The following is a 26,201-nucleotide window of genomic DNA, read 5'->3' on the forward strand; positions in this document are numbered from 1 at the left end:
AGATCTGTAAATTAAGACTGTAATACACTATATTGCAGGGTACATATGGATAGACCTGTCAATAAAAGATTAGGCCATGGAGAATCCACTGGAGGACCAGCCTCAGACTAATCAGTTGAGACACAAGAGGCCCGATTTATCATTTGTGGTTTTTAAGTTGCTTTATTTTTCTCTTGTGGTACTCGCTGATGTTTTTGTTTGTGCCAAGTTCATCAAAATGGCGTACAAGGTTCAGGAATTGTGTGCAACGTATAAAAAAGAAAAAAGTTTTTTTTATGCATTTAACCATTTTTTTGTGACGATTTGAAGCAAAAAGTAATACATTTTGGACAATGTACCAAAAAAAAAAAAAACTGTAGAAAATCTGGCATAGCTAAAAATCACTCAAGGGCGTAGTGGAGTAAATTTGGAACAAATTTTGCAACTTTTTGAAAAGTCAAGTCGCAAATAATAAATCAGGTAAAAATATCTGAAGTCCTAAAGCCTGTCCACAGTGGCAGACTTTAGAAACAAAAACAAGGCTTATACATAAAATACTTCAAAAAAGCACAAACGGAAAGATGAGTTTGCAAACATCAAAAAAAAGTGTAACACCCCAAAAGCCAGGCATAAAATGCATTAATGAAGAGAGCAGCTGGCCTTTTCAAAGTATGTAATTCCTAAAACCGGCGTTCTTGCCAATCCTAGCAGTTTAAACCCTCACAAGCCTCTGTCAAGAGTGATAGCAGCACATGAGGAGTTTGACAGAAGAAAAGTGCTCACTCTGCTAGCCCATTGCCGCTCCCGCAGCACGGTTGTAGGTGCCTACAGGTTCATATGGCATACCCCACAGCCAATCAGATCCTGCGGGGGCAGTCCTAATAGGACACTCGTCAGTTGAACACTGACTGTGTAGTGAAAAACACAGGACTGCTAAAGAAGTGCTGTATATTACTTGTGCGATAATGGGATTCGATATTAAAATCTGCCGGGGAGACTAAAACGGTTGTAATAAAAGAAAAGTAAAAAATACTTTCCCCCAAATCCCAGATTTCCCAGTAAAAAATAAATGTAGCTAAAAACCTATAACATATTTGGTATCACTGGGTCCAAAATAACATACTATAGCAAATAGCACTATGCCATTAATTATGCAGCAAGGTGAATGGCTAAATGCTTTTTCTAAATAAACCCCCAAAAGACTAAATAAAAGGCGATCAGCAGGTTGTACCAATAAATACTACATCTTGTTATACAAAAAACAAGCCCTCATACAGCTCTGTAAATAAAAAAACAAAACGCTGCATAGCTATCAGAGTGTACTCATTTGGAGAACAGATGCTGGCAGTGTACAGATCAGCACTTGCGTCCCACTAATGGTAGGTTCACACGAGCGAATATAAACAATTGTTCAGTTTCATTCAGAAAAGAGGGACACATTTATTCTCCCTGGTCATCCATCCGCGTGCAGTCCGTACACAATCGTTCTTTTTTTTTTACAGCAGCAGCTATTATTTATAAGACCATTTACAGTTTCCTATGTCACACAATTGCAATGGACCTGTAAAAATCAGATGCTATACTGCGGCTGCGTATGGCATTCAAATTTTTTTTGCCCATAAAAATGGGTAAGTCTCATCCAATTTATGGAAGAAAACTACAGCATGCTACATTTTTTTTTTTCTCTTAGGTCAGTGAAAAAAAAATTGCTTATCTGCACTGCCCTATTGAATAACATTGGTCCGAGGGTCTGTTTTTATTTTTTTTTTCATGGACTGCACTCTGAAAATATCATCATGTGAACGAGCCCTAACTCTGGGGATAATCTGCTGCAGGAGATTGCTCGGATAAGCACAACACTCACAGGAGGAGGCAGGTGCCTAGCACTTTTTTTATACTAATATAGCACAAGACAGGCAAAAAAGCTGGAAAAAAGCAGGGTCCTGGAAACCACTGTCATTTAACAGGAATGAAAACAAATCCCAGAATAAAATGGATTTGCAAAGTTTCCATGCTGGACAAGAACATCACTGCAGAGTAATAAGTGGGCCTCCTGGACATTTAAAGTCTATGTGTGGTTTGCAAGTGGATAAAAAAAAACAAAAAACATATTTAATAATAAGCAGAAAGTAACTTACAACTGACAATGCTTTTGTGGCATGCCTCTTTGCTAGCTGTATGTTTGGCAGTATTCTTCCTTCAAAGCGTTCCATCTACAGGAGGATAGACCTGTTTACAGTGCTGCTCACCAGTATTGGCACCCCTTCATTTTTTTCCACAGACTTTATAATATCTTCAGAAATAAATGGAAATGTACCAAAGTTATATCCTCAGGATTTTTAAATTAGTGGTCCAAAGTAATACAACAATAGAACATTGAAATTGCAACATGGAAGTTGAAAAACAAAGAAAAAAAACTGAGAAAACAGAACGTGCAGCAATAAAGGCACCTCTAATACTTGGTTGTATACCCTTTGACATTGAGGACAGCCTCCAAACGTTTCTTGTAGCCATCTATAAGCTTCTTGCACGTCTCAGCAAGAATTTTCTCCCACTCTTCCTTTGCAGTTTGTTCAAGCTCTTGAATGTTTGCAGGGTTCTTTTTCACAATGGCAGATTTCAGCTCACCCAAAACATTTTCAATGGGATTGAGGTCAGGACTCATTGCTGGCCATTTTAAAACAGTCCATTTTTTCTTTCAACCATTCCGGTGTACTTTTGGATGTGTGCTTTGGGTCATTGTCTCGCTGGAAGACCCATGATCTTCGACTCAAACCACGTTTTCTTACACTGGGTAGAACATTTCACTCTAAAATCTACTGATATTTCTCTGATTTCATGATTCCTGTCATACGGTCAAGGCCTCCAGTACCAGACGCAGCAAATTACCCCACAGCATTATGGATCCTCCACCGTGTTTAACTATTGGTAAGGTGTTCTTTTCCTTATAAGCTTTATTGCACCGTCTGTAATCAATCTGTTGCTTTGCATAGCCAAAATGCTCTATTTTTGTTTCATCTGTCCACAGAATAATTTTCCCAGAAGGATTGTGGTTTGTCAAGGTACTCTTTGGAAAAGATCAGTCGTTCCTTTTTATGTATTTTCTTCAGCAATGGTTTCTTCCTTGGCCTTTGCCCATGAACCTCTGCTTGGTTTAGTGTGTGGAGTATGGTACTTGTTGAAACCATGACCCCAGACTGTTCCAGGTTGGCCTTCAGGTCTTTGGAGGTTTGACGTGGTGTTTTTTTCACACCAACCTTTGAAGACATCTTTTGTCAATTTTCCTCTTTCCCCCACATCCAGGGAGGTTCTTGATGGTTCCATGCTTGGCAAATTTATTCATAACATTGCGCACTGTTGAAACAAGGATAACAAGGTTTTTGGAGATGGCCTTATACCCTTTGGAAGCCTTGTGCCGGCTAATAATAGCAGTGCTGATGTCCTCAGACAGCTCCTTTGTCTTCAACACTGTGACAAAGGAACAAGACCTACTATGTGGCTTTTTAAATGGCATGGCAATGACATGGCTAATTCACGTCACATGGGCACCGACCATCACAGGTGAATCTCTTGATTTACCACAGGCGAGTCAAAATAGGTTTCCATAGTAAATTAATGTAAAGGGTGCCAATACCAGTGTCACAGTAAGCTTTAGGATTTTCTATTTTTTTCTCCCATTGTTTTTGGTTGAAATTATTGTTTATCATTTGCTCTTTTGTATTTAACACGAGTGCTCTATACAAAATAACGGTTTCACTTGATTTATTTTTTTTCAGGAAATATTCCACATTATGTACTTAAACTTTATGGGTGCCAATAACGATGAGCAGGACTGTATATGGAACTTCTATGACCGTACTTGGAGTGGTATGGCCTGCCGTATGCATGAGGTCTTAAAGCGACTAAGAAAGGCTCAAACGATTTCAATTAAAGCAGAACATTTTTACATCATTGTATCCTCCATCTGAATATTATCGGTTCTTCTAAAAATATATAAATATGTGTCAAAAACTACACAATTTAAAACTTTTAGAAAATATGCCTAAGAGCAGAGTTCGGAGCTGCAGTCACTACCCTATCTGTTGTTAGGACTGAATCCTAACACTCACATGGGGATGAACAAACCAAGGGAGATGTTCAACCTGCACACCACAAGTTCCTATACAAACTAGGCAAATCCCCAACTTGACCCTCTGTCCCTGCCTGACCGCGGAGTTTGGCACCCTAAAATTTCACAATAGCGCCCACACTCGAAGTCTGCTGACCCCGAGTGTGTTTAACTGCACCTTCAACTATACACAGACTGTAACCAATAACAACAACAGAACGAAGTGCACACGCAGACAGAGGGTGAGACACAGGGCTAAAGACGAGTTCACACTGTCATACATGAAAGACGGAATAAGAATGGAACCCAAAAGACCTGTGGAATGTAACAAAATAGGAAGAGTGCTGGGAAGGGGAACATGCAAACAAACCACAGGAGAAACAATAGAGAAAACCTGAGCAAGATAATCCTTAACTGGGGAGATGGGACTCCAAATATCTAAGTTTGGCTACAGCCAGCAAAGACTGCATGTGGCAGGAGAGTATAGATAGCCCCTTCCAAAATGTGATAGGGCAAACCAAACGAAGAAGTGAAAACACCTGCACAAAAGCAAAATAGCAATGCAAAACACAAGAGCATTATCAGCAGTTGACAAAAAAGGTAGGGTCCAACAGAGAGGGAAACCAACCACACAGCCAGAGTTCACTGGATCGAGCCCTGAAGTTGAGCTATGACATCGGTTTACATTCTGAAGCAGTGACCATCTGTACTGTGGTCACATTGCACACTGTCCAGCCTTCTCCAAGGCTTGTATTTCTTCATCTAGTGAAATGCCCTCCTGAAGTCACTGACAGTTTTTCAGGTAACCCCTAAATAATGGGGAAAGACAGACTTTTCTCATTTGTGTTCTGCACTCTTGATCTTCTGTGAAGCAGTTCTGCTTGTGTTGTGCTGTGTCCAATCTTGTGCCTGCTCCCTCTGCTCTTCTCTTGGTCGTCTATTTTCAAAAGGGTGGAAATGTCTTTAAAGTATATTGTACCCACTTCCCTGAAGTTCCAGCCTCCTGTCAGCTTCAGATCAGGCACCATCTTGAATTGTTGATTTAAGCCAGCTTCCTATTATTCTATTTTTTGTTATTAATCCCATGATGCCTGGGCACAGCATCACATCAATGGACCATAACTACCTCCCAAGAGGACAGATCGCAGTGTGATTATTCTTCTTTCTAAATTCTACGACAGAAGCTAAAAAAAATCTAAGTATTCAGGCAGGGGGCTAAACTATGATCTCTTATTATGACTGTGTGATAGTGATGATGATTAGACAGCTCTAACTGATAGGAGTTTGTGTATCCCCCATGTGAGAAGTTTTGTGGAACATTCCTTGAAGCTTCATCATACAAGAGTTTCTTTTGAGTTCTGATCATGTCCAGAACGTTGGGAAGTGCGGTTGCCATTGAGAGCCAACATAAAACTCCAATTCACATCTCCACAGATGCCATATTATATTGGACTGTTGTATGATGAGTAGCACTTTATGGGTTCATACGTCACATCTTACAAGGTCAGTGACTTCTCTTGTTTGGAACTTCAGTTGCCTCACTATTAAATAGTAACTCAGTGTGCTAGATCACACAAAAGTGTGATCACTTCTGTCTGGTTGTTGTGATGCCATTTCCCTACCTTAAAGAAGTTGTCCACTACTTTTTTCATTGATGCCCTATCCTTAGGATAGAGAATCAATGTTTGATCGGCCGGGGTCCTGAACCAATTGAATTGGAGGCGGATGTGCAGTACCCTGCGGCAGCCACTACAGCTAGACGGCCAAGCACCGCAAGTAAGTACTTCCGGCCAGTGGCCGCCAGCACCGATAACAGCTGATCGGCGGGGGTGCCGGGTGCCTGACCCTGGCTGATCAAACATTGATGCTCTATCCTACGGATAGGGCATCAATGAAATAGGAGTGGACAACTTCTTTAATTTTAACCAAAATGCTTTTGGTTACGGTCATTTAGTTAAAGAAAACTGACTGCCAAAAGTTTTGCATATACTATTTATTGATCACAACATAGAGAGTAATTCATTGTTTACAATGCCATAATCTGCAAAAATGCAGAACCGGTGCACTTGTTTCTCACCTGGTTTTGGCTTACAAATACTGAGGAAAAATACTGACCAAATATTGATAGTGGGGCCGTAGCCCAAGGTGAAAGGAGGGGAGCTGAACGTCAGACCAATATGTCTCAAAGAGGGAGAGAGAAAAGAGAGCCCTCTTTGGAGCCTCGCCTGATGGAAGTTATTGCTAGAGAGAAAAAAAAAAAAAAATCACCCTGCCAGAAAGCCAAAATGGCGAGATATCTCTGATCAGCATAAAAGGATAAAAGGAGAGGACTATAGGGCATCCAAGACCCCAGTTCTGGTGGTGCTAATACAGCTGCCCAGAGTTCGCCCTACCTGGGCGGGCAGTCCTACCCTATTGCCCACAAGTCAAGTCCTGTTGGACCAGGATAGCCAAGGCAGGAACCTAGCCCTTGGAGGTTTACCCTAGCTCAAGATAGATGTGCAAAAAAAAAAAAGAAAAAAGAAAAAAAAAAAAAAAAGAGGATATCACCGTAGGAGCGCTGCCGATTTGTTCTTAGGCGAGAACCTGCGATTTTTAAATGTAATTATAGAAATGTGACATCTAAGGCCCTTGTTCCCCATTCCTAGCCAGTCAAAGCTAAACTGAAAATCCCAAAGCCTTCCGAACTGTGGACACAACACTCCTGCTGATAAATTAAAATACCAATAAATTGGAGAGGAGTGGAGGCCGTTGGGAAAGGTTTATCTGGATGCTACAAATAATGGGAGTTCTGGACTCAAAATGAAGAATCCAGGCATTCAAAATCTTCAGTCCAAGATGGGGAAGGAGAATCCAGCCCTGATAGGAAAAGACAGACTCCCATGGAATGTAGAAGAGCCAGACCTTTGCCCTGACCAGTCACCTACCTGGGGAACACCCTAGTGGATGAGTTAGGCCTCTTGGGAGAACGTCACAGAAGTAAAATCTCCAAATGCTCCCGAAGCTCTTTCACAGTCATCAAGGACTGTATGCGAAAAAGACTGGACAAGGTGGAGACCGCCTTGGGAACAGAGCCAGAATAAGGAAAGAATCAAAAGTACTGAATTAGCTGCCTAGATAGCCACTCATTGCATCTAAAAGTGGAGCCCTAGTCAGGGACAAAGCATTCACAAGGGCAATGAATCTGGGGAAACTGCCTGAAAAATTCAGCCCACTGGCAAGAAGTCATACTGTCAAGGGGATATGGGGTGACGCGACTATAGGGCTCAGGAAGGGTCAGTGACGAAGTATCTCATCAATGGTCTAAGATACAGTGAATAAAGGACTTCCACTGGCTGAAGAAGCCGATACAAATGTTACCCGCCAGCATCCTGCACTGCAAAGCAAAAAAGACTAGCTGAGTGGACCAGTCATCCCAGCCTCAACAATCAGGAGATGATCCTAACCGGCCTGCTACTCAGATCCATGTCTGACCAAGCTAAACTGAGTAACTGGGAGTTGGCTGCTCAAGTGTAGCCAGTTTTTTTTCCTGAGATGCATTCTTAGGCTAGGGTCACACGACAGTATAAAACACGCAGTCTGATTTTCATCCAGAAAAGTAGCAGGATTTTTTTTTTTCCTCAATCATCATACATATGCCGTTCATATATAATCCGTTTTTTTACTCAGCAGCTATTAATAATTTAGTTTCCTATGTTACAGAATTACAATGTATCCGTAAAAATCGGATGCCATACTGGGGCTCCATATGGCATCCGATTCTTTTTGTCACACCCATCCGATTTCAGAATGAAATCGCAGAATGCTGCAACTTTTTTCATAGACAAATAGTCAGCTAAAAAAAAAAGCAAAAAAACGGTCACCAGCACTGCCCCATTGAATAACAGTGGCCCGAGTGCTATCCGATTAAAAAAAAAAAACAAACAAAAAAAAACACAGATAGCACTCTTCCAATTTATAAGGTGGTGTGAGCGAGCCCTTGGTGTCAGCCTCTAGGTAGCAGCATATTAACCCATGCTTCCTGTGTCCCCCAATGACGTGACCGAGAAAGCAGGACTGGTGTGTTTCTGAGCTTGTGTGACCACCCAGCCCTTAACACAAGATGGATGTTCTAGGAGGGAATAAGAAGAAATTGTTACAACAGCTGCGTCTGAGGTTATATCATGAGAGGTACGTTTTTATGATTTTACGGTGATGGAATAAATATTTAAATATAATTTCAGTGCTGGATATACTTCTCCTATCCTATGGATTCCACTGATGGCACTTCAGTTTCCGATTCCCAGAATTAACATTGAATAACACGTGTCTGGTGAGCTGACCATCTCCATTTTTCACTATATTTGGAATAAGAAGAAAACCAGGGGGTATCACACCAGGCACTGTAAGCAATAATAAAATCTAGAAATGGGCGCATTAAGTGCAAAATTTTTCAGTGTTCTGTGATCCAACAGCTTTAATTCATGCAGGAGTAAGTCACTTTATATCACAGTCATAATCTACTATTTCACCATTAAAATAATAATACACTTAAAATAAAGGTAAAGTAAAATATTTTTAAATATGGCGGCAGCTATAAGCAACGGTGTGCTAAACATTTGGCTGTAGCATACTTGGCAATAGTAAAGAAGCCCCTTGTTATTCTGATTGAGCCATCAAAGGTTGTACTTTCAGAAAATAAGTGAAGCTGTGACGGGAACCTTTCAAGCACCATTGCCCATGCTGAGCGAGCCTTCTGAATATACAGAGGAACATCACTACCGGAGCCCAAAGCATGCCAGAAAGAATGTCAGGCTAAACAAGGGAGACAGAAGGTGATATGGGACTTGAGCAGGTGGATGAACTTGCTTAGGACTGCGGATAGTCCACTCAGGGAAGTATTATTTAGCCAATAGCCATGATAAGAGATGATATACCTAATAAATTAGATTTTTATGAAAGCAGCATATAGTATACAAATCAATGGGGACGCAAAAATTGTTAAAACGCCACAGGAACTCTGTCAGTAACAATTTTAGAGCAGTAGCCTTGACAAGTGCTTCACAGGAGCAGCCATAACCCTTAATAGACTGTTCCCCCTGGCAAAAATAATGAAACCCGCTAGACCTAATGCTGGGTAGTTATTGAAGTGTTTTTTTTCACCACTGTTCTCAGATAAAGAGATAAAATGCAAAATGCCTTCTTACCTTTATCAAGCAGTCACTACGGCACAATTAGTAGTAAGAGTCTGGAGGGAATGTGAGAGTAGCAGCGGGGAGCACTCCAGAAAAAACGGAAACACATGCTTTTCTACACTACAGTACAATAGACTGCTCAGAAAATACATATACTTTTCCTAGGGCCTCATTAATTTGAAGCTTTATCTACAGTACATGGCTTCTGATAGCAGTTGTAGCACAGCAGTTAGATTCCACATCATAACAACACCTACTGTGCTCATTCAGTCATCCTACACTAGAATCGGACGCCTCCTGTTCTGCAGGACCCTGAAAATCCAGGAACTATTGATTAAGAAGCAAAAGAAAGGCAGAGTATTTCACAATTTATACTGCGAAAGTTGAGAACGGGACAGATATTTTGCAGAAAATAAAATAAGTACTCTCAGTTGCGGGAAGGATTTCAAAGAAGCAAGTTACAGGGCAGTTCCCAACATTATAGGATAGCTAAGAAATGGGGGCCAGCAGCTGGAACCTCACTGATACCCAAAACAGGACTGTGAAATGCCCAGTTGGGAAAAATGTAAAAATCACATTCATCATCTGTGAGACTGTCGGAGATATCTGAGTACATCGCTCAGGTCTGAGCGAATACCTTGGCAGCACACATGCATTTCGATGGAGCATTTCAATGCTTTCTTCTCAGGTTTAGTAGGGATCAAGTGGATGGGTGAGAATGTTGGAATGACCCTTTAGACTAAGGGCTCAATCAGACGTCTGTGCAAATCAGTCCAAGCACAGACCGCAATGCATGGACTGGCCGCAGCTCTCCCACCCAGAGCGTGACAGCTTCATATTTCTTCTAGGATGTCACACTTGGGTCGGGAGAGCCGCAGCCAGTCCTTGAATTACAGTGTAAGATCAGACTGAGATCAACGGATGGCTACATGAGCCCTTACAAGTAGTGTTGAGCGATACCTTCCGATATCAGGAAATATCGTATCGGATTGGATCGGGCCGATACCCAAAAAGTATCGGATATCGCCGATTCCGATACCGGAAACCAATGCAAGTCAATGGGACACAAATATCGGAATGAAAATAAACCCTTTCTTTCCTTGTAGGTTAATTCTACATGAAGTAAAACAACTAAGAATAATGTAGAATGACATGAAAAGCCGGCAATTCATCAGCGGCATACACCGGTACCCGACAATTTACAACAGAAAGAATAGAGCTTCACACATAGATTAGATAGATAGAAACATGTCAGTCACATATATATGAAGTACAGTGACAGTGTTGCTTACTGTACTTGTCATTTAGTGTAAAGGATTTATTAAAAAAAATATTAGTGTTTTCGTGCACCGTCTCTTTAAAAAAGCCGGCCGGCAATTCAGCATCTGTACCCGACAATTTATAACAGAAAGAATAGAGCTTCACACATAGATTAGATAGATAGAAACATGTCAGTCACATATATAAGAAGTACAGTGACAGTGTTGCTTACAGAACTTGTCATTTAGTGTAAAGGATTTATTTAAAAAAATAATAGTGTTTTCATGCACCGTCTCTTTAAGAAAGCCGGCCGGCAATTCAGCATCTGTACCCGACAATTTAGAATAGAAGGAATAGAGAATCACACATAGATTAGATAGATAGAAACATGTCAGTCACATATATATGAAGTACAGTGACAGTGTTGATTACTGTACTTGTCATTTAGTGTTAAAATAAAGGATTTATTTAAAAAAAAATTGGCGTGGGGTTCCCCTTAATTTTAGGCTCTAGCGGAGGTTAAGCAGACAGCTGGGGCAGATGTTTGAAGCCTGGGAAGGAGCTAATACCCACGGAGCTTCCCAGGCTACTAATATCAGCCCCCAGCTGAATACCTAGCCTTTACTAGCTATTAAAATGGGGGACCCCCCCAAAAAAATGACGTGGGGTCCCCCCTAATTTAATAGCTAGCACAGGCTAGGCAGACAGCTGGGGGCTGATATTAATAGCCCAGGAAGGGTGCCATGAATATTGGCCCCCTCCCAGGCTAGAAACACCAGCCGTCAGCCGCCCCAGAAATGGCGCATCCATAGGATGCGCCAATTCTGGCACTTAGCCTCGCTCTTCCACGCTGCCCTGGTGCGGTGGCAGGGGGTAATAGGGTTGGGGTTGATGTCAGCTTATAATGCCAGCTGACATCAAGCCCAGGTTAGTAATGGAGAGGCGTCTATAAGACACCCCCATTACTAACCCCATAGTCAAAGTTAAAAGAAAACACAAACACCCAGAGTAAAGTCCTTTAATTGAAATAAAGACACAATTCTTTATTGTTCTAAATTAAACCATACTTACCATCACGCCCATTCCAGCTGAAGCCAACGATCTCCTGCAATAAAAGAAAAATAATAAAGCAACCTCATCCTTACCTTTCGATGGTTCCCAGGACAGCTCCAGCTCTGCTACATCGAGATGACAGGCTGGACCGCAGCAGAAAGCTGCCATCCAGCCTGTCATCCCGCAGACACTGAGAAGCGCAGGCATGCTTGCGCTCCTCAGTGTCTCTCTGTGACGTCATCCAGATGAGCCGAGTTCATGTCCAATGAACTCAGCTCACCTCATGCACGTCACTGACAGCGTGGGAAAATTCTCCTGCACTCAGCGCTTCAGCGTGAGAATTCTCCCACGCTGTCAGTGACATACATGAGGTGAGGTCATGTCCAATGAACTCAGCTCACCTCATGCACGTCACTGACAGCGTGGGAAAATTCTCACGCTGAAGTGCTGAGTGCAGGAGAATTTTCCCACGCTGTCAGTGACGTACATGAAGTGAGCGGAGTTCATTGGACATGACCTCGGCTCATCTGGATGCCGTCACAGCCAGACACTGAGGAGTGGAAGTATGCCTGCGCTTCTCAGTGTCTGCGGGATGACAGGATGGATGGCAGCGTTCTGCTGCGGTCCAGCCTGTCATCTCGATGTAGCAGAGCTGAAGCTGTCGTGGGAGCCATGGAAAGGTAAGGATGAGGTTGCTTTATTATTTTACTTTTATTGCAGGAGATCGTTGGCTTCAGCTGGAATGGGCGTGGTGGTAAGTATGGTTTAATTTAGAACAATAAAGAATTGTGTGTTTATTTCAATTAAAGGACTTTATTCTGGGTGTTTGTGTTTTTTTAAATACTTTACTAGAAATTCATGGTGGTCATGTCTAATATTGGCGTGACCCCATGAATTTTGGGCTTAGGGCCAGCTGATAATGCCAAGCTGGCCTTAACCCCTTTATTACCCAGTGAGCCACCGCACCAGGGCCCTGGATGAGTTGGGTACAGCGCCAGAAGATGGCGCTTCTATGAACGCGCCATTTTCTGGGGCGGCTGCGGACTGCAATTTGCAGCGGGGGTGGCCCAGAAAGCTTGGGTCTCCCTGCGCTGCGGATTCCAGCCCCCAGCTGCCTAGTTGTATCTGGCTGGGCACAAAAATAGGGCGAAGCCCCACGCATTTTTTTTTAAAATTATTTCATGAAATTCATGGAATAATTAAGAAAAAAAGGGCTTCCCTATATTGTTGTGTCCAACCAGGTACAAATAGGCAGCTGGTGGTTGGGGGCAGCCCATTCCTGCCTGCTGTACCTGGCTGGACACAAATATAGTGCGAAGCCCCACGTCAATTTTTTTTTAATTATTTCATGAAATAATTTTTTTAAAAAAGGGCTTCCCTATATTGTTGTGTCCGGCCAGGTACAAATAGGCAGCTGGTGGTTGGGGGCAGCCTGTTCCTGCCTGCTGTACCTGGCTGGACACAAATATAGGGCGAAGCCCCACGTCAATTTTTTTTAAAATAAGTCCTTTATTTTAACACTAAATGACATTTGAGGAGTTAATAAAGATGCAGTCCCTAAATTATTATTTATTTTTTAATTAATTTTTCCCAAAACTTTTGACGTGGGCTTCGCCATATTTTTGTATGCCAGCCAGGTACAGCATCCAGCTTCTATGAACGCACCATTTTCCGGGGTGGCTGCGCACTGCAATTTTCAGCGGGGGGAGGGTGGGGGGCAGAAAGCTTGGGCCTCCCTGCGCTGCAGATTCCATCCCCCAGCTGCCTAGTTGTACCTGGCTGGACACAAAAATAGGGAGAAGCTTCACGTATTTTTTTTTTTTAATTATTTCATGAAATTCATGAAATAATTAAGAAAAAAAGGGCTTCCCTATATTGTTGTGTCCAACCAGGTACAAATAGGCAGCTGGTGGTTGGGGGCAGCCCGTTCCTGCCTGCTGTACCTGGCTGGACACAAATATAGTGCGAAGCCCCACGTCAATTTTTTTTAAATCATTTCAGGAAATTCATGAAATAATTTAAAAAAATTGATGTGGGGCTTCGCCCTATATTTGTGTCCAGTCAGGTACAGCAGGCAGGAACGGGCTGCCCCCAACCACCAGCAGCCTATTTGTACCTAGCCGGACACAACAATATAGGGAAGCCCTTTTTTTCTGAATTATTCCATGAATTTCATGAATTTAAAAAAAAAAAAACGTGGAGCTTCGCCCTATTTTTGTGTCCAGCCAGGTACAACTAGGCAGCTGGGGGCTGGAATCTGCAGCGCAGGGAGGCCCAAGCTTTCTGGGCCCCACCCGCTGCAAATTGCAGTCCGCAGCCGCCCCGGAAAATGGCGCGTTCATAGAAGCGCCATCTTCTGGCGCTGTACCCAACTCATCCAGGGCCCTGATGCGGTGGCTCACTGGGTAATAAAGGGGTTAAGGCCAGCTTGGCATTATCAGCTGGCCCTAAGCCCGAAATTCATGGGGTCACGCCAATATTAGACATGACCACCATGAATTTCTAGTAAAGTATTTAAAAAAAACACAAACACCCAGAAAAAAGTCCTTTAATTGAAATAAACACACAATTCTTTATTGTTCTAAATTAAACCATACTTACCATCACGCCCATTCCAGCTGAAGCCAACGATCTCCTGCAATAAAAGAAAAATAATAAAGCAACCTCATCCTTACCTTTCCATGGCTCCCACGACGGCTCCAGCTCTGCTACATCGAGATGACAGGCTGGACCGCAGCAGAACGCTGCCATCCAGCCTGTCATCCCGCAGACACTGAGAAGCGCAGGCATACTTCCACTCCTCAGTGTCTGGCTGTGACGGCATCCAGATGAGCCGACAATGAACTCGGCTCACCTCATGTACGTCACTGACAGCGTGGGAGAATTCTCCTGCACTCAGCGCTTCAGCGTGAGAATTTTCCCACGCTGTCAGTGACGTGCATGAGGTGAGGTCATGTCCCATGAACTCGGCGCACCTCATGCACGTCACTGACAGCGTGGGAGAATTCTCACGCTGAAGCGCTGAGTGCAGGAGAATTTTCCCACGCTGTCAGTGACGTGCATGAGGTGAGCTGAGTTCATTGGACATGACCTCGGCTCATCTGGATGACGTCACAGAAAGACACTGAGGAGCGCAAGCATGCCTGCGCTTCTCAGTGTCCGCGGGATGACAGGATGGATGGCAGCGTTCTGCTGCGGTCCAGCCTGTCATCTCGATGTAGCAGAGCTGAAGCTGTCCTGGGAACCATGGAAAGGTAAGGATGAGGTTGGTTTATTATTTTACTTTTATTGCAGGAGATCGTTGGCTTCAGCTGGAATGGGTGTGGCGGTAAGTATGGTTTAATTTAGAACAATAAAGAATTGTGTCTTTATTTCAATTAAAGGACTTTTTTCTGGGTGTTTGTGTTTTTTTTAAATACTTTACTAGAAATTCATGGCGGTCATGTCTAATATTGGCGTGACCCCATGAATTTCGGGCTTAGGGCCAGCTGATAATGCCAAGCTGGCCTTAACCCCTTTATTACCCAGTGAGCCACCGCACCAGGGCCCTGGATGAGTTGGGTACAGCGCCAGAAGATGGCGCTTCTATGAACGCGCCATTTTCCGGGGCGGCTGCGGACTGCAATTTGCAGCGGGTGGGACCCAGAAAGCTTGGGTCTCCCTGCGCTGCAGATTCCAGCCCCCAGCTGCCTAGTTGTACCTGGCTGGACACAAAAATAGGGCGAAGCGCCACACATTTTTTTTTTTAATTATTTCATGAAATTCATGGAATAATTAAGAAAAAAAGGGCTTCCCTATATTGTTGTGTCCGGCTAGGTACAAATAGGCAGCTGGTGGTTGGGGGCAGCCCGTTCCTGCCTGCTGTACCTGGCTGGACACAATTATAGGGCGAAGCCCCACATAATTTTTTTTTAATTATTTCATGAATTTCCTGAAATAATTAAAAAAAAATTGACGTGGGGCTTCACACTATATTTGTGTCCAGCCAGGTACAGCAGGCAGGAACGGGCTGCCCCCAACCACCAGCTGCCTATTTGTACCTAGCCGGACACAACAATATAGGGAAGCCCTTTTTTTCTTAATTATTCCATGAATTTCATGAAATAATTAAAAAAAAACGTGGAGCTTCTCCCTATTTTTGTGTCCAGCCAGGTACAACTAGGCAGCTGGGGGATGGAATCTGCAGCGCAGGGAGGCCCAAGCTTTTTGCCCTCCCCCCCCCCGCTGAAAATTGCAGTCCGCGGCCGCCCCGGAAAATGGCGCGTTCATAGAAGCTGGATGCTGTACCTGGCTGGCATACAAAAATATGGCGAAGCCCACGTCAAAAGTTTTGGGAAAAATTTATTAAAAAATAAATAATAATTTAGGGACTGCATCTTTATTAAGTCCTCAAATGTCATTTAGTGTTAAAATAAAGGATTTATTTAAAAAAAAAATGGCGTGGGATCCCCCATAATTTTAGTCTCTAGCGGAGGTTAAGCAGACGGCTGGGGCAGATGTTTGAAGCCTGGGAAGGGGGTAAAACCCACGGAGCTTCCCAGGCTACTAATATCAGCCCCCAGCTGAATACCTAGCCTTTACTAGCTATTAAAATGGGGGACCCCCCCAAAAAAAATGACGTGGGGTCCCCTCTATTTTAATAGCTAGCAAAGGCTAGGCAGACAGCTGGGGGCTGATATTAATAGCTCAGGAAGGGTGCCATGAATATTGGCCCCCTCCCAGGCTAGAAACACCAGCCGTCAGCCGCCCCAGAAATGGCGCATCCATAGGATGCGCCAATTCTGGCACTTAGCCTCGCTCTTCCACGCTGCCCTGGTGCGGTGGCAGGGGGTAATAGTGGTGGGGTTCATGTCAGCGCCAGCTGCCATGAAGCCCAGGTTAGTAATGATGGCCGTCTATATGACACCCCCATTACTAACCTACAAAGTGTTAAAAAGAAAAAACACACTACACCCAGAAAAAAATAATTTATTTGAAATAAAACACCATTTTATTTAATTCTTAGTTTACTAAAAAAAAAATAGTTACCTGTCCACGTTCCTGCGCTGATCTCCCATGCACAGCTGTCACATCTGGAGATGGTGACAGCTGTGCATGGCTGCTGTAAGCTCACGCTGCCGGGAACACGTCCGCTCCCGGCAGCGGGAGCCACTGACTGAGGTCACCGGAGTGCATTCAGGCAGCGCAGCTCCGGAGACCTCCTTTACGGCAGTGCTGTACCGTGGGAATTTCTCACGATACAGCAGTGCCGTAAAGGAGCTAACCGGAGCAGCGCTGCCTGAACTCCGGTGAACCCTTACGGCCCCGTCATTCTAGCGGCGGCAGCGGTTCAGAGCGGTCACATTCTATGTGGCTGCTCTGAACTGGAGATCTTCGTGGGACACTCGTGGACTACTACGGAGGGGTAAGGATAAGGTTGTGGTTTATTATTTTATATTTTATTACAGGAGATCGATGGCTTCGGGGAATTAGGTGTCTTGGTGAGTATAGGTGTAGTTTTTTATTTTTTACTTTATTTTAGGTGGCGATCGGCGGGGACAGGTAATGTATGAACTAATTTCTTTTAGGTAACCACTGGCCACCAATGACATGTATTTAACATTTATTGGGGACACAGTAGGGCAATTTAAATAGCAGGATCAGGCTGATGGGAACTACTGCTCCCATCGAGCTGATCCTGCTGGCAGGAGTGGACGGGGGACAGACATAGGCCGATGGGAGTAGTAGTGTCACATCGGCCTATGTCTGCCCGCACACACACCCGCACACACACCCGCACACACACACCCCGCACACACACCCGCACACACACCCCGCACACACACACACCCCGCACACACACCCCGCACACACACCCCGCACACACACCCGCACACACACCCCGCACACACACCCCGCACACACACCCCGCACACACACACACCCCGCACACACTAATCATGACGGGTCCGGGAGGTGAGGCTGACCTGTGCGACCGTGGGAAAGTTCATGTGAGTTCATGCAATGCAGTCAAGCATGAACTCACATGAACCCTCTGAGGGCACCGCGGCTACTTCAAATGAACAGCTGATCGGCATCACCTGATACCTCAGCTGTTCATTTGAAATAACCGGCGGGAAAGCGCAGCACAGAACGGGAAAGCCGGCGGTGAAGTCTTTTCACTGCCGGCTTCCCCGCCCGGGTCCTTCGCTCCTTGGTGCTGCGCTCCCCGCCCGGTCCTAATTTACGATCGGGATGGGAGGTGGCGAGGGGAGCGGAGGATCGGGGTGGTAGGCTGCGGGGAAGCAGTATGGGGCTGCGTGATTGTTTAAAAGCCGGCGGCTTTTTACCGCGCGCCGGCTTTTAAACAATCAGGAGAATTCTCCCACGCTGGGATGGCATTCTGATGACAAGCTGGATCGCAGCTGAGCGCTGCCACCCAGCTTCTCATCCTTCAGAGACACTGCAGAGCGCAGGCATTATGGGAACTTCCGATTCCGGTATTCGATATTATAAAAGTATCGGAATTAAGTATCGGAATTCCGATACAGTGAATATCGGCCGATACCCGATATTTCAGTATCGGAATGCTCAACACTACTTACAAGTCATGTAAGGTAAGCAGGTAACTTCAGAGAGATACACTTACATCAAAACAATGTCTGTGTGCAATCAATATGGAGTGAGTCACAGTCACATGAAAAGATGAGAAAAGGCTAGAACAATACGCTTGCTACTACGTACTTGCTTAGGAAACCTTCATGGCAGCTGTCACCAATATCGTCATCATTAAGAACAGTAGCGGCAATCTAGAAAACAAATCAACAGGATGAATAAGTCACTAGAACAACACATTTAAAATATAATATATGGCAGTATCTACTGGAAATTGGCCAGCGTGAGGATGTATCACAAAGAAACCAGCCTCCAGCAGTCCCTGACCTCCACCTTCTCTAGATTTAAGAAAGTTCGCCAAAATACACCTGAAGAGCACATTATTCGAGTCTGTGAGGTCAGACCACCACAAATTTCCAAAATTAAGGGGCTAACTTAACTCCTTGATCATTGTAAATTCAACGGAGATCCGAGATTCCTTCAATGTGATCTTCTGATTATCACTTTTGGGTTGAATTTCCCCTATAAACAGCAGAATATAATAAGTAATTGAAGAAAGCCTACTGGGGTCTTTAAAAAAAAAGGAATAAACACATTACAGCAGCAGCAAACACTTAGAACTGGGATGACACCATGATTGACGGACAGCACCATTATTCACTTTTGTCCCCGTGGACCTCGTCTGCAATATCCCAGACCCTGTATCATAAAGAACGGCTGCACTCATCCACACTGTCACCCGTCTTTCCTTCTCGCTTTCTCTTTCCTGTAGCAGATAGCAGGTCTTGTAGATAAGTTAGTAAAACATGATTTCTCAGCTGTATAACAGAGATAACTGATCACACAGGAGATAGGAGAAGACAAAGTAAAGACTCCTTTGTGGACAAGACATGAATAAACTGGTATAGCGGCCCTTCCAGCAGATGAGTGCACGGTGTGAAAACCACCGAGGCTCTTGGCCCCCATGCATGTGCCTCCCTAGCTGGCAGCAGTTTATCATACAGCACTACTATCAGCCATGTAATGGCATTATTCACATGTATACAGGTAAAACCCCCTGTACACATTGGCTTCACCAACGGATTTAGCTGATAGTCTAATGTGTATAAGGGCCCTAGACTGAGGATTGTCAGGGAAGTTAAGGATACAGAGAGTGTCAGATTTTGGACTACACATCATATTATTCTGTAGTTTGGCAGCAGCTCTCTCATTGAGAACACAAGCACTTGGCAAAGGGAGAGCTCTAGTGTATGGGAGGGCCAGCCGAGATTGCGGCTTGCTGAACCATCATTCAGCTGACAGCCATCCAAGGTCTATGAGGGGCTTACAAACCGTACCACCAGCACTCCAGACCAAAGCAAACATTGTAAAATTAGATTATATGCCAGCACAACATAGCACTTAGTTATGTAGCATTCATTGAGCTAGGCAGACCTCTGCCAGGAAGAGGGTATTGTCAGCACGTTTCTCCTTCAAATGGCTGTCTCATCTTAAACTACAAGTCTGCAGTCACGGTATATGACTGCAGACTTGTGAATCCTCACATCATGTCCACTGCACGCTGTGAGGATTCTCCGGTTCCTGCGCCAGGCGCATGACCACTAGTATATGATTTGCATACATGCGGTTACATGACGACTAGACGGGCACAGCCTTGCTCTATGCAAGTGTATTGAGAGAGGCCAGATACAGTCTAGTTGGAATGTGGCTGGAAAGATGCAAATCGCATACTTGTGGTCACATCACCAACCACTTCCGGAGAATCCTCACAGCACCCCGTGCACGTGATGTGAGGATTCACAAGTCTGCAGTCACATAGAAAGACTGCAGACTTGTACCTTAAGGCCAGACAACCCATTTAAAGGATTGGGCAAAACTAAGCATAATAAATGCAGGTTTTCACAAGATGTGCAACTGCATTACCCCATGCACACTGGGCTGATGGTGGGGTTTTCCATAATTATCCACATGTCATATAATGATATAATCAGAGAATGTGTTGGGTCATCTGTAGAAAGTCACACAACTTAACATACCGTGAACAGGCTACTATAGGTTTGTGCAGATTTTACATCATATTAAAAGGTAAAACTTCTGATCGCAATGCAAACTACCCATCACAAAGCATATATGTATGAATATTATATTCCCCACAGCAAGCAGCGAGGATTTTACTGCAGATTTTCTACATCACAGCAGACAAAGCAGAGGGCGGCAAAGAGCCATATTCTCGGGCGCTTCCTAAAGAATGACAAATGTACGAGGTGACACCAGAATGCATTAATCACTGAGCTGACAGATGGATTTGGAGACTCTCTTCAAACAGCCGGGTTTAAGGGCTTACATCTATTTCTTCAGGAACGCCATGCGACTTCATAGACGACAGCAGCTCCATAATAGGGATGACTTCTCCAGTCAACATGGAAATGATGCTCTGGCCCTGTACAAAGAGAGAGAGAAAGGGTTGGGGAGTGATACTATTTTATAACCACAGAATGGAATGTGAAAGTGGAAACAGCTGAATACTTTATCTTTATGGATTCCTGTATCTCTATATATGCTGTTTTGGAAACATTGTGTAGGATCAAAAGAAACAGAAACACAACCACATGTGGTAGTAGATAAGATCCCATTCACATCTAGCTCTTCCACACTTAGCATGTCCGCCAGGAACGTGGTGCCACATTCTGCTCTGAGAGAAACAAGCAGATGCCAAAGTCCTCAGCTTTGCTGGGCAGCATAAGGTTTCCCACTGATCCCTCTGTGTCCTTGAATAGTGCTCCTCCTCACCCTACTTCTCCAGCTCCGATATTCCTCTCTAAGGGCCTGCATAGGCAATATATCCTACATTATAAGCATGCAGCTGGATATCTTGTAGCCTTCACATGGACTATTAGTGGCAAAGTATTCCAAAGTATTCCAGTACTCCTGGAGCCATACAAGGCTTGTTGTACTATTTTCACACAGTATAGATCAGCCATAGAAAAATCTACTGTGGAATTCTAGATAATCCAAATTGGAAACTAAGATTTCTACCATGAATTGACTAGCACATGTGAACTAGTTTCATTAAAGATATCCAGGACTTTTTTTTTTTTGCTGATTGAAGCCGGCTCCACACTGCCTAATTGGGGGAAGCCGTCTGTCAGTCAGCATGACACCAGTAGTCCCACCCTGTCATCAGGAAGAGAAACTGCTGCTCTGTTCACAGGGAGCAGCTGAATCTCCAGCAGGAGCGGTCAATGACTGGCACCGGGTAAAACAGGCAGCTAGTTAGCAACTACATGGCTTTTTTTTTTTTTTTTTTTAAAAAGTACTTCATTCACAGGCACAGCCAGGAAACCAGGGTAAATTTAGGTGCAAATTCTGTGCCTAAATCCGGACAGTATTTCCCCCCATACAAAGACTAATATCTGCCAAACCTGCTGATGTCGACGGGTTTGGCTGACAGTCTAATGTGTATGGGATCCTCCGATAGAGGATAATTGAGGAGTTGAGGAACCGCCATCTTTGATTATGAATTGACAATACTTTTGTTCTCCGGGACATAAGCAACCACCAGAGATGCCTGGCATCAACTTTCACAGAGAACACAAGAGTACTTAGCAGCCAGACAAACTATTTAAAAATGTATGGGGAGGCTTTAGTGCACACGTCAAAATCTGGCCCGGAGGGTGAGTGTATCCTGGATGCCAATACAAAAAAGCAATGATAAAAGAGGGAGCGTCAGCTGATGCTCCCTCAGCCATCATTCTCCCTCTGCGTCTGACATCTCAGCGTAGTGGGCGCGATGATGTCACTACAACATGCCCACTGTGCTGCCAGCAGTGCAGAGGCTCAGAGCGCTCACTGCCGAGACAGAAGTAGTGGGAGACCGGGGAGAGGCGAGTATTTATTTTTAATGTGGGCCCATTATACTGTATGGAGGGCCACGCGGGGCCCATTATACTGTATGGAGGGCCACGCGGGGCCCATTATACTGTATGGAGGGCCACGCGGGGCCCATTATACTGTATGGAGGGCCACGCGGGGCCCATTATACTGTATGGAGGGCCACGCGGGGCCCATTATACTGTATGGAGGGCCACGCGGGGCCCATTATACTGTATGGGGGACTATGTGGGGCCATTATACTGTATGGAGAGCAATGCAGGGCCCATTATACTGTATGGAGGACTATGTGGGGGTCACCATACTTTGCCGGGAATTGAGGGGCTGGGGGCACAGTATGGTCATCATACCGTGCGGGTGGAGAGTACTTTGGAGGAATTCATTGTAGGGGTATCTTACTGGGTTTGGCGGGCACTTTTGTTGGCTTCATACTTTATTATTCAAGTTTTTTTTATTTTTTTTTTTATTTATTACATATCTAAAATTATCCCATATGCTTTTACTGCTCTTGCATAACATATTATATTATTCCAGTATGCCCCATTTGTGATTATGTGTTTATTTTATTCTAAGATATATTAATTAAAATGTATTTTGTTCATGGGACAAACCCTTTAAGGCTATGTGCCCACGATGCAGAAATGCTCCGGATTTTTCCTGAGCGTTTCTGCATCTGCCTGGCAGAAAAAACGCATGCGGATTGTACATGCGTTTTCCTGCCAGGGACATGCGGATGTGAAGCGTTCTTCACATGCATTTTCGCATGCGGATTGTACATGCATTTTCCTGCCAGGGACATGCGGATGTGAAGCGTTCTTCACATGCATTTTCGCATGCGGATTGTACATGCGTTTTCCTGCCAGGGACATGCGGATGTGAAGCGGTCTTCACATGCATTTTCGCATGCGGGTTGTCAAGCGCTTTCCAAGCGATTTTAGCATCACTTGGAAAGTGCTTGACAACTTGGTCACATTATATAAATCCATCCAAAAGGCATTGATTTATATACTGTGACCTTTAAAGAATGGTAAAAAATAAATCTATACTTACCTTCTGATGGCCCCCGGAGTCTTGCTTCGCTCCGTCCTGGCTGCCGGCAGCTCGCGATGCACTACACTGAAGGACCTGCCGTCACATGACTGACGTCAGCGCAGGTCCTTCAGTCCACCACGAGTTGCCGGCAAGTGAAGACAAGGACACCGGGGGCCGTCAGACGATAAATATAACATTTATTTTTTATTTTATTCTTTGTTTTACAGGTTCTATGGTACCCGGGTCCGGAGGAGAGTCTCCTGTCCTCCACAACCGGGTACCATCCGCGCACTCAAACGCTTGGATTCCGCATCTACAGATGCAGTGATGCGGATTCCATGCGTTCCAATGAAAGTCAATGGCGGCGAAAACGCAGCACTTCCGCAAAATAATTGGTACTGCTGCGTTTTTTTCCGCAATGATAACTCGCAGCGGAAATTTCCGCAGCATATGCACAGCACATGCGGATTATCATTGGGGAACATGGCAGGCCTTCTACCATGTGTTTAAGCGTTTCTGCAGGGTTTTTGCCACTGCGGAAACGCTTAAAAAACGCATCGTGGGCACACAGCCTAAGTTTGTTTCCATAAGAAAAGTTTTTCATTTTGGCCCTCTGTGTATTGGAGTTTGGCATCCCTGCTTTAGTGTGTGAACATGGCCGATCGTTAAGAACTTTTCTGATAGATAGAAACTAAAAAAGAAAGGCAATTGTAATAAACACTATATTTAAATAGGGCTGGATGCTTTTCTCATAACAAGTGGAGCTGTGGGTAGTAAATAAGTGATAGATAATGTATGATTGATCCAGAAAGGTTGAACTGGATGCACCAGTGTCTTTTTTCAATCCTTGTAACTATGTTCCATTGGATGCCATGTTATCCAGACACATGGGTGCCTATGGCTACAAGGTATTGAACATCTCTCGTACTCAAACAAGAGCCTGAAGTCGTAGTATGATCAATATTTTTTCTTATTAACGAAGACCAGACACTGAAACATTCTGTTTAGATAAGAGAAACTATGTTAATTTTATATTCTCCATATATGACTGTAACATAGTCATCTTGCCCGAGTTGCGATTTAGAAATATACTTTACAGAAGCTACATGGAAAGAATAGTCTGGAGCGGACTCATTGCCTTCAATGGGACAGTTTTCTAGGCACTGAAATTGCAGCACCAAGAAGGAAAAGTCCTGGAATTGTGGAAATCACTGGATCGATAGACCTGTTAATATCCAAATGATGAAAAAAATGCAAACATTTTCAAAACATCAAGATCCGCTTCTGGCAGCCCCCTTTCCAATTGCCGACCAGTGGCATCCCAGATGTGCTCAATGGGAGACAAGTCCGGAGACACTGCAGGCCATGCAGGTTGCTCACAGTAGCACGAGCATCATGTGGCCTGGTGTAGTCGTGTTGAAATACAGCTTCTGGGACACATTCAATTTCCTTTGTGCAAGCCTCTTCATGGTGTTGCCTATGTGCTATCCAGACCAATCTCTGGCTATCATTGCATCCAAGACAAGAGCGGGACTCATCGCTGAAGAGGAATGACCTCCATTCATGTCTTGCTCAGCATCATAATAGCTGTTGAGAGCTATGGTATGAGGTCAATGTAGCTGAATGCCTGGCTTGTGGCCCATTGAGTGCAAATGCCCTATGACGGTCTGAGTAGACACTGATGTCTTAAACTTGGTATGTGACATGTAATTTCGCTTGCAGTACAGAATGGATCACTACACGCCATTCTTCAAATCTGACGAGACCACGTGAGTAACGTCATAAAGAGGCCTTCATGAGGGAATGTCAAACCGGTCCTACTCCCTGGATTATTGTGTGGTGTGGCATAATGTACAGTAGCCAAACCGACATTGCATTGATTGGTCATGGATCCAGTGATACGGCCATCTCTCCAGACTGTCCAGGAAGTTGTTTTTCAAGAGGACAACATCAAAGTGCATATTGCTGGTGCAGCTTGGGTGGCCTAAACGTGCTACCATTGCCTGCAGCGTCTCTGGACTTGTCACCCATGGAGCACATCTGGGACATTATTGGTTGGCAATTATAAAGGGAGCTGTCAGCAGTAGATCTTAATAATTTGCGCACCCAAGTGCATTCAATGTGTCAGAACATTCCTCAGACAACCATTAATAAACCTCATTGACAGCATGCCAAGGAGTGTAAGTATGTATATTTCTCATACTAAATAAATAGAGATGTTTTGAAAATGTGGTTTCCATTTTTTTTTTTTTTTTTTTACCATTTTCAGATTATTAAAGTGGTGGTCCAAAAGACAACTTAATTTTCATCCTAAATGCCTATGTAATCCCATAATCTAAACTATTTTCTAAAATATATATATATATATATATATATATATATATATATATATATATATATATTAAAAATTCCCTATCCTTCCCTAACTACACTAACTGATTTTCTATATATTTTTTTTTCATTTTCTTTTTGATGACGCTTTGTTTGAGAATCCCATAGCATGCTCCCTGCTCCCATGTGCACAATGACAGTGCGCTGTCACTGGCTCAGATCAGTAGCAACGAACCAGCAAGAGTGCACTGTTAGGCCCCCTTACCATTTGAGTGTGGCATCCGTTTTTCTCACAGATACTACACGTACCAATTATAACCTATGGTGATCTTCACATGTTCGTGTGAGCCACAAGGAGACATGTTCGTTTTTTCCTGCAGCACGGATGACAATGGCCAATACAAATCTGTGGGTCCGTGAAAAACATGTACATGGAGTATGGCATCCGTATATCATCCATGTGCTGTAGCCATGTTTTATTTTCCTTTCAGTCACTCACTTCCTGTCATTAGGGTAGTACATGGAGATATTATAGTCACCGCTCATTCCCTGAAACTGCAAGCGTACCTTGCAGCATGTGTGTGTGTAGCATTTTCGTGCAGGGCATGCTGTCAATCAACTTGCGGGGAAGTCATGATAACTACACTCACTACGTAGTGAGCAGTGACTGTAACATCTACCTCTATCGACCCAATGACTAGAAGCAAGCAGCTGCAGTGAGAATAGAACGTCATTTTCCCCATGTAGCCACTGCTCAAGTAAGGTGGCTACACAGGGTA

General features: G+C 44.1%; 1 protein-coding gene across 1 annotated transcript in view; it reads right to left on the bottom strand.

The window, feature by feature from the left end:
- Window positions 1-26,201, bottom strand: part of C9orf72 (C9orf72-SMCR8 complex subunit) — a 55,761-nt gene that overhangs the window by 9,490 nt on the left and 20,070 nt on the right. Inside the window, exons 3-4 of the mRNA XM_073667417.1 lie at window positions 20,513-20,608; window positions 18,298-18,362 (exon numbers count right to left, since the gene is read on the bottom strand). Coding sequence (XP_073523518.1) covers window positions 18,298-18,362; window positions 20,513-20,608 — 161 coding nt within the window. The remainder of the gene's footprint in view (window positions 1-18,297; window positions 18,363-20,512; window positions 20,609-26,201) is intronic.

The sequence above is a fragment of the Phyllobates terribilis genome, unplaced genomic scaffold, assembly GCF_046119375.1.
Source record: "Phyllobates terribilis strain yellow unplaced genomic scaffold, ASM4611937v1 Scaffold_1__5_contigs__length_1240528914, whole genome shotgun sequence".
NCBI lineage: Eukaryota > Metazoa > Chordata > Amphibia > Anura > Dendrobatidae > Phyllobates > Phyllobates terribilis.